An 8,888-nucleotide genomic window follows, 5' to 3' on the forward strand; every position below is an offset into this window, starting at 1 on the left:
ATCTGATAGCAAAAATAAACCATTCTACTTTTTCAGTCCCTGTGTCTGAAATTTCTTAGACCACAACAAAGGTCCAGCACAGTTTGGCCTTTGTTGTAGCCTGCATGGTGAAGAATGAATACATTGCCAAAAGCTGCCAATCTAAATGAATTTTGCAAACAGATTTTGTGAATACAGCAATACCTTGCTTAGCATGGGTTTCACTATAACACTGTTTTCAATTAAGTTTAAGTCAAAAATTTACTGTACATATTAAAACTCATTCAATAACCTAGACATGTCCTACGACATGTCTAGGTTTTTTTTTTGCATTGTCTAATTCCCTATCAATCTATTGTCGTAGCCTAGGAATGCATACATATATACTGCAGTTCCAACTCTTATCTCACACGCACATGTGCCAATAGCTTCCCTCAGGCAGTCACTAGCAAAGTGCAACAGTGTTCAGTATTCTTAATTCCATCCTGACAAGAAGACATGATAACTTTTCATTTCACAATTTATTTTTTACTCCTTTAAATACGGTCGGAAATATATTTGCATCTCGGCTAGAAATCGCTGTCAACAACATGCATTCTGTTTGGCAGCATGTTTTGCTCCATTTGGCAAATTATTTCACTGGTTTTGAATAAGGAATTCAGACAACTGCCAAAGACATTGTGAAGATCGGAAGAGACTTGGGATTTTTAACCTTTTGACACTGCCAATGTACGTGACTGCATTGACTCAGACGCAAATGACTTAGATGATACAACCCTCCTTGAAATTGATGAGCAAACTGCATATGAAGAAGAGGAAACAATTCTGAAATGGATAACACTGAAGTGGCACCAAAAAATTTTTCAACAGAAGAATTGGAGAAGGTTTTTTTTGGGGGGGGGGTTAACATGGCCTGCTTGGAGATCCGGATGTTGAACATAGCATCAAGATATGGCAAATTTTACAAGATGTGTTTACAAGCTTTTGTAAGCATACAAGCATACAAGCTTTTGACTTTCTCAAAAACTTTCTAATTTTTTCTCATCTATAATGATGTTACCTTTCATTAATAAAATTTTTACAATATTTTTAATTTCAAATCCTTTTAATTGGCTATCAACTGCAAATTGTTTATAGAATTATTATAATTTATTTATAGACTGTTTCTCTGCTATGCATTCAGTTAAAACCTATTATAATTATATCTCAATCAGTATGGTTTCACATAACATGGAACAGTTTCAGTACCAGTTATCAGTGCTATGCAAGGTATTGCTGTACACTGTACATTTTTCATCAGAAACATAACTAAGAGAATGCAACTGAGAGTCCATGCCAAACAGCTTTAAAGAAGGAAAGGCTTTTGGTTTTGGTTTCAATGTATTAGAAGCAGTGATAATTTTCCTATCCTCTGTACAATTGTAAATTTTTAAATAATTTGACAACTTAAGCCCCTTTTATAAATTAAATTTATAGGAAACCACCTAGCTTACCATTTGAATGCAATGTTTCCATGCTAATTAGATTTTTCCTTTGTAATGTAAACAAATAGCATCTAACTTCATATAACATATAAATATGCACACAATTTTAACTGCTTTTTGTTAAGCATGACACTATCCATTTCTAGCCTATAAATGAAACAAGAGGCGACTTTAAATATCTATTATAATATTTGACAAGATGAATTTACTCTCTCTCTCTCTCTCTCTCTCCCCCCCTCCTCTGCTCTAAAGGACTGAGAGAGAAAATTGCATATCTATATTTGTTTTGTAGTGGTATTTGATAGAGGTTTGTCTAAGAGGTTTGTCTAAGAAAATATTTCAGTACCCTGGAATGGTTATTAAAAATGCAGTTAAGTTTGAAAATAACTGAAATGTGCTTAAGATTTTTTTTTTTTTCTTTTCCAGATTCTATAACTGTCACACTTCAAAAGTTATTAGTGGTTGTACCCTCAGAAAAGTCTCAAAAATAAGACCCTGCAAGAAATTAAAGATATGAAATTTTAAAATTATGTGTATTGACTTGGCTTCATGGATTTCATAAAGAATAAGCTTCTTGTTTATAATTATTCCATTCAAACATGCTTTTTTGTTGGAACTAAAAAAATTCATCCAGTCAACATCACCTTCACTGTAATGATTTGTCATAAATTAATTAAGTGATACAAATATTGAGGTCTGATACTTTTGTACATTGTAAGAGATTATTCTTACTGGAAGGATTACTTTGAATTAACTCATTATTAATATAATGATATATTTATATATATTTTTATATAATATGAAATCATTAAATTATTATTATATTAGAAATTAACAGTGTTGGTATTCTATGATAAATTATTAAAACATTCATGTTCCATTGTCACAGCTTAAGGCAGTTGATACTTGAATATTATCAGGTCTAAGATAATTAATGGAAATCGTGGGGTGCACATTTCAAGGGCCAAAGACATCACATGGACAAGAAAAAAAAAATGATATGAACTACACAACAATACGGCTGTTTTTCATATTATGAATTTGTAAATCTGTTAACTAATTTTCTTTTTTTTTTTTTTTTATTTCCTGTTATGCAAATATCATAAATTTGATTATTAGCAACAATTAATAGTTTAAATCTGAAGAAAGAAAATGAATATGCAGTGCCAAAGTTTGCTTTGATTAGGCCATTTTTTTTTATTTCAACATTCCTATAGTTTCACAATTGGGTTATGGTAACCAAGAAAATACCCGACAATAGTTGTACTTGAATCGGTCATAATTCTGGCTTAAACAGAAGTCATTCGCTGGTGACCCCCCCCCCAGCAGTTAAATGTGCTATGAAGAGCTCAGATTGATACTATTTTTAAGTCTGATGCAGTTAATCCTATAGATGTTAAAAGGGTAGCAGATATTCTGCACCAGACTTCCTTATAAACTAAACAGCCCCAACAGTGATGTCAACATTGTCGGGCAGTGTTCTTGGATTCCCTGTAGCAAATGACTGCAGGATATTCTCTTCTTCATTTGTTGTTGCCCCATGATCCAAGATAAGCCTATCAGGAGTGGGAGTCCTGATAAGAGAACAAGCATGCACCACTTTTGCCAGACCAAAACTGGCCCAGCCCACACCATGAGGTAGGGTGCTCTGCACTTTTGGCTGATGTTAGTCGCCATTAAGCATTGACTGACTCTTGCATATTTTGTGCACCTCCGATATAGATAAAAAAAGAAAATACTCTGACTATTCTTTATAATTGCAAATTCAAATTAACACGTGAATTCTAAAGTTTGCTGGTTGTTTAAAAAATTAGATTTCTTCACATTATTAAACAGATATATAATAATACCTCTGATAATATATAATAAGAAACTCGAGGAAATAAGATTATCCATAATTTTATTTACTCGAGTTTGTCTACAGAATCTCAGTTCTTAATTATTTCACCTTAGCCGTGACTTCTGGATGTTAGTTTAAAGTAATAAATTATATTGAATGTATTCTTATTTTGTCATTCAGAAGGAAATAGTTGATATTGATGTCATAATTAGTTTCTTGAAGTAACAGTGATTATCGTGCATCTACATTTCTCATTGTTATATAATAGAATACAGGGAAGCAAAGGTGTATAATTTTTTTTCTCGGTAGTATTTTCTTGTCGATATTTCATATGTATTAACAAGGGGAAAAAAATGGTAACTTCAATAATACTTGATTCCTATTCATTTAATCAAACTTTTCAACCAAATTTAGGGCTCTTTCAAGTGTTAGCCAGTCTTGGGTAGGGTTTAGGTTTTCAAGCAGGTCCAATTCACATCAACACTTCATTTTATTTTTTATTTTTTTTTACATCAGCTTGAAAGATATACATGAGTTCTAGCTGAGCATAGAATATTGTTGTGTAGTCTCACAAGAATATATGAATTTACAAAACATATCATCTATGACTATTTCATACCATAAATATTCAAGTTCAAGATTTATTTTGATGAACTTATCATATACTATTTCCCAGACATATGATCAAGTTATTGTCTTGTTGTATTTATAGTTTCCCAGTCTAGGCTTTTACATTTAACCTTATACATTAGACATTTTAAAAGTTATGCTTTTCTTAAATATTTTGAGAACTGTTTCGGAAAAGCTTATAAAATTGACTTTGATTTTCTTAGTTAATGTACGAACTTGTACGTGTAACCTTATAGATAGATTTTTAAAACTTTTATCTTTATAAATATTTGGAGAACTGTTTCAGAAAGTTTATTTTAAAACTGACTTTGCGTTTCTCACTTAGCCAACTAAAGTACAACTACTCTCATTTAGCTATATATTTATGTGTTTTATGTACACGTTTGTTTTTATACCAATTCTGAAAATTCTTATTTAGGTTTCTCAATTTTACTGTAACTTTTATAGCAAAATGTTGATCAATGGAGTTTTCTTGAAATTGTCACTTGTAATTTAATTTGTTGAATTATGTTGTGTTTTTGTTTTTTTATCTCTGTATATAAGTAGTATTTTCTGAACATAGTAAATATTTTAAATTTATTCCTTTTATGCACTTTCTTGGATGCCTGTCAGTAGCCTTTCACTAATGAACGGTTTTTAAAATATGAATGTTTATTTTGTTGTACAATGTATTACGTATTCGTTTAGTACATTTTGAGAGAAAACAGCTTTAAAAGAAGTTATTTGGGGAGTTTTAAGAATGAGATACTATCATGTGCATGCAATTTGTAAAATAAACATTGAAATTTTTTTGACATTCACAGTGCCTTTATGAAACTTTTGAATCCCAGACAGGAACGTGCATTCCATATTTCAAGAATGTGGAAAGCAATAATACATCATTAATTCTAATGAAATGAAAACAATGTTTTAAAGGATTAAACTTTTGCAAAAAAAAAAAAGAAAAAAAGGGGGATATATTAAAATGAGTGCAGCAGCATTGACGAAATGCATTATTCTATTTTTTGTTTTGAGATCCTAAGTATGTTTTTTTATGTTTTTATTTATTTATTTTTTTTATTGCCAATTGAGGCATATTTTAATGTAGGTATTGATTATTGAGATACAGAGCACACGTCATGTATCCACGGGAGAGAACCTTCTTATTTAGAATTTAATGTTAACTTAATATATAATAAACGTAGCCTATAAGGAAGGCTTTCAAAGTAAAGTCAGAATGTGTTTATTATTTTCAAGGTTTTTTTTTTTTTTTTTTTTTTTTTCCCCTTTAGTTTCCTTTAGCTGCAAATTTTTTGCAGTATCTGTTACATATTTATTTTTTGGTCTCCAACAGTCCTCTTTTTATTTTGTTCTTTATTTTTTATTTTCAGTAATATCTCTAACCTTCCATTGATATGTTTAGTACCCAGATATCGGAAACTTTTGTAATTGATGTAAATGCAGTGACTGGATATCGCTATGGGTCTTATTATGTCCTAGTTCTTTTTAGGACTTAGCAATCTTATGAAACAGTTTTATCTATTGTGAAAGGGAAAAGAGAGAAAGAGAGTTGTTTTTGTTTGGTTTTTAGGAGCATTAGCAACTAAGGTCATATTGCTCTGGGGATATGCGGTGGTCATTCCCTGACCTTTCCGCATCCTCCATATTTGGTGGTCGTGGGCTTGAACCCCGGTCTAATCAAGAAGCATGTGCTCACTGCTGCTCCTGGCTACGAAGGCGCCAAGAGAGAGAGTAAACTTTTGAAATGACTGGTGAAGGATCGTCACAAGACCTTAGTTTGGAGTTCCATGGTATGTTGTAGGTTTAACATAGGATCAAGGTTTACTATGTAACTCCAATCTTAAATCATGTTATTCCATTCATTCCGTGCCTATCTTCAGACATAGGAACTATCCAAAAATATTTTCAGACAAATTGCAATTATAGTCTTAATCTTCTTTTTTCCTTCTTTAAGTGTTTCACTTAATGCCAGCTCAATTGTTTTTCAGTTAGATGAAAAACGGCAAAAATCAATGTGATTTTCATGCTATTTCCAAAAAAAGAAAAATTTAATTTTCCTGAATAAATATGACTTTGAACCATTTAATAACATTTCATTCTAAAATTTGTGTAAATGGACATATACTTATTTATTAATGATATAGTAAGGCATATTCTGAAAAAGTTTACAAAATCAGAAAGACTGAATGTTGTAATACTTGATTTTATTACATTTAACCAGTTGTGTATAATAGAGAGCTTGAAAGTTTCTGTGTCCTTAATAGTAGCTTTAACCAAAACTTATTTAGAGTTTGAGGTGCCTGCTCTGGAGATTCAGATGACATCCTACTAATGTCTGATCTGCTTAGCAGGCTGGGAGCTGGTGATGAGGAAAATTTTGCTTCTGTGGAAGTGAAAATAATATGGTAACGACTATTGGACTGCAACTGTTATGTCACCAGATTTTGTGTGGACAAAAAGCATGGTGACATAACTGCCCCTGAAATCTCTCTCTATTCATAATTTTAACGTAATGTACTGGAGAATACCCTTCCCGAGTAAAAACAATTTCTGCTGTGTGCCTGCTACTGTACCTTGCACGTGCCTACTGTCTGCTGACAAGTGGAAAAGTACAGAAAGTTAGTTTGCTTCTGGCATCACTCTACTTGACAGTTGTTGCCGACCGGACTAGCCGGGTGGGTAAAGTGCCTGCCTAGCAACCCAAAGGTCGCAGGTTCGAATTCTGCTTCGGGCTTGGATCAGAGTAGAAAATGCAAAAACTTTGGGAGGTGCATTATGGCCACAGAAGTCGATGCGCCAACAACTAACAAAAAAAAAAACTTGACAGTTGTGTGCAATTTTTGCTTTCAAAATTGTCATTTTGACCACCTTGTTCAGCTTTTGTATCAGTGATGATTTCAAGGACCCCACCATGCAGTAATCACTGAATGTTTTTCTTAAAGGAGAATGATATTTCTTTATTGCTTTTTTAGGTATTTCATGTGTATTGTACAAGCACAAAAAAGTAGCATCCTTTTGTTTTTTGCTAGTTAGCAGGGAAGATCAGGCGTATAATCATAATTTGGAATTTTGGTGGTCCATATATGACATTAATGTAATATTCAGATATTCTGCTTATGGAAGTTGCATTGTAAATATGTAGCTTTAACAATTATTTTACCTCAGAAATATTCTCCGAAATATCTGATTCAAATATTATTGTTATTATAAATTCCAAACTCTTCATTAGAAATAATTAGTTTTCTTATGGCTAGTGCACAATGATACATTGCTTTAATCCCAGATTCTCAGCACCTGTATTACGAAGAATGCCTGTCAACGAGCATATTGGTGATACCCAAGTTATTATTGTTGACTATCTTTTTCTTGAATATAGAGTATTCACTGTAAACTGTACATTTAACTGTCATGTATTAAATATATATAATTCCACCATGTGGGAAGAATTCAGTACTTTATATATATGTGCTTGAGGGGACACCATTCATTCAAACTTCTCTTTATGTAAGAGTGGTATTTGAATCAGTCTATGACAAATAGATCCAAATATCAGTGTACTCACGTTTTTTCAAAATTTTCATTTTGGCAACTTTGTTGATTCATCTTTCTATCAATTATTATTTCGAGGACTAGTGTACAGTAATCACCTGTTTTTCATCAAGAGTAGAATAAAAATGCTGCGCTGCTTTTTTAATTATTTGATGTCTTGTATAATTTGCTTGCTGAATGAAAAGGGTACTTTTTTGTATATTTAATTTTTTTTTGCAAAAGTTTAAATATTCTTTAAAGAATACTTGTTTCTTCTTCTACAGTTTTTTCCTAAAAGTGAAAAGTCTTTTTAGAAAATATTCTGCCTTAATTAAATTCCTAGACTGTTGAGAAAACAACTTATAAGGAAGTGCTGAATCTCAACATGAAGGTGAAGTGAAGCCCTTGACCTCAAACTTCTTCCTTCCAGAACCAGTTTTATTTCTTGGCTGGATGCAATAGGAAGGTGGAAGTCTGCGATTTGTTGGTAGCCATCTCACTTGGCCAACCGTCCACAAATACCTATTCCCTCCTCCCCCATAAAAAAAAAAAAAAAATGCTAAAGTGAGATTTTATCCAGTATCACATATCATTTAGATACCTGTAAAGTGCTATCAAACCGTGAAGAATGTCAACTTTATTTTGGTTACTTATTATTCGTATTTGTATTTAAGTGTCGCATTTTGGCAACAAAGATCTTCAGCTATTTTGTTGTGTACATTTTACTATTAGAGTTTTATTGTTACTGTGTAAAAGAAGTTATTAGAATATATAGTAAACATTGAACTATTTAAATTGTCTGGTATATTTGATTATTTTGTTTTTGTTGTCTTTGTCAATAGAAGCTAAACTGTCTTAAATTCAGTAATAACTGATTACTTTAAGTTTCATTTGATGATTGTGTTATGTAAAAGTTCATATAATGACTTCATACTGTCTAATATTGTCTTCGGTGAACTTGTGTTAATTGCATATGATTTACTTTTCATTATCGTGAAGCTTTGGCAATAAAATCTAGAATTTTAAGTGAAATGTTTCAGTATTTTGACTTATTGAGTAAATAATTTTGTAAATCAGATGCCACCAATTAATGTTTGATAAAAAAAAAAAAAAAAAAATGTATATTCAACGACTATAATAGGCTACTTATATTAATACAAGTAATAATACTGCTAATAGCTACAAGTTAATCAGTAATAGTATCAGATAAAGTAAGGAAGGCCAAGTATGAAAGCATCAGCTAAGAGACCAAAGAATGGGAACAGTTTTACAGTTTTTCATGTATATGAATACAAAGAAAATGAATCAGATTGGACTAGTGTACTGGGTGTGGGAAAGTCTTAGATAACCCAGCTGATGAATTTGTCTCTGTCTTTACTGATGAAAGACCATGCTAAGGAGACTGCCAGTGAGGATGAGACATGAAA

At 31.8% G+C, this 8,888-nt stretch overlaps 1 protein-coding gene across 1 annotated transcript in view; it reads left to right on the plus strand.

Moving 5' to 3' along the window:
* Window positions 1–1,992, plus strand: part of LOC150077889 (Y+L amino acid transporter 2-like) — a 145,791-nt gene extending 143,799 nt beyond the window's left edge. The window contains exon 11 of the mRNA XM_090384197.1: window positions 1,890–1,992. Coding sequence (XP_090240323.1) covers window positions 1,890–1,954 — 65 coding nt within the window. The 3' untranslated portion in view covers window positions 1,955–1,992. The remainder of the gene's footprint in view (window positions 1–1,889) is intronic.
* The last annotated feature ends 6,896 nt before the right edge of the window (window positions 1,993–8,888 follow it).

The sequence above is a fragment of the Mastigoproctus giganteus genome, chromosome 11 (genome assembly GCF_048544385.1).
Source record: "Mastigoproctus giganteus isolate SK-2022 chromosome 11, ASM4854438v1, whole genome shotgun sequence".
NCBI lineage: Eukaryota > Metazoa > Arthropoda > Arachnida > Uropygi > Thelyphonidae > Mastigoproctus > Mastigoproctus giganteus.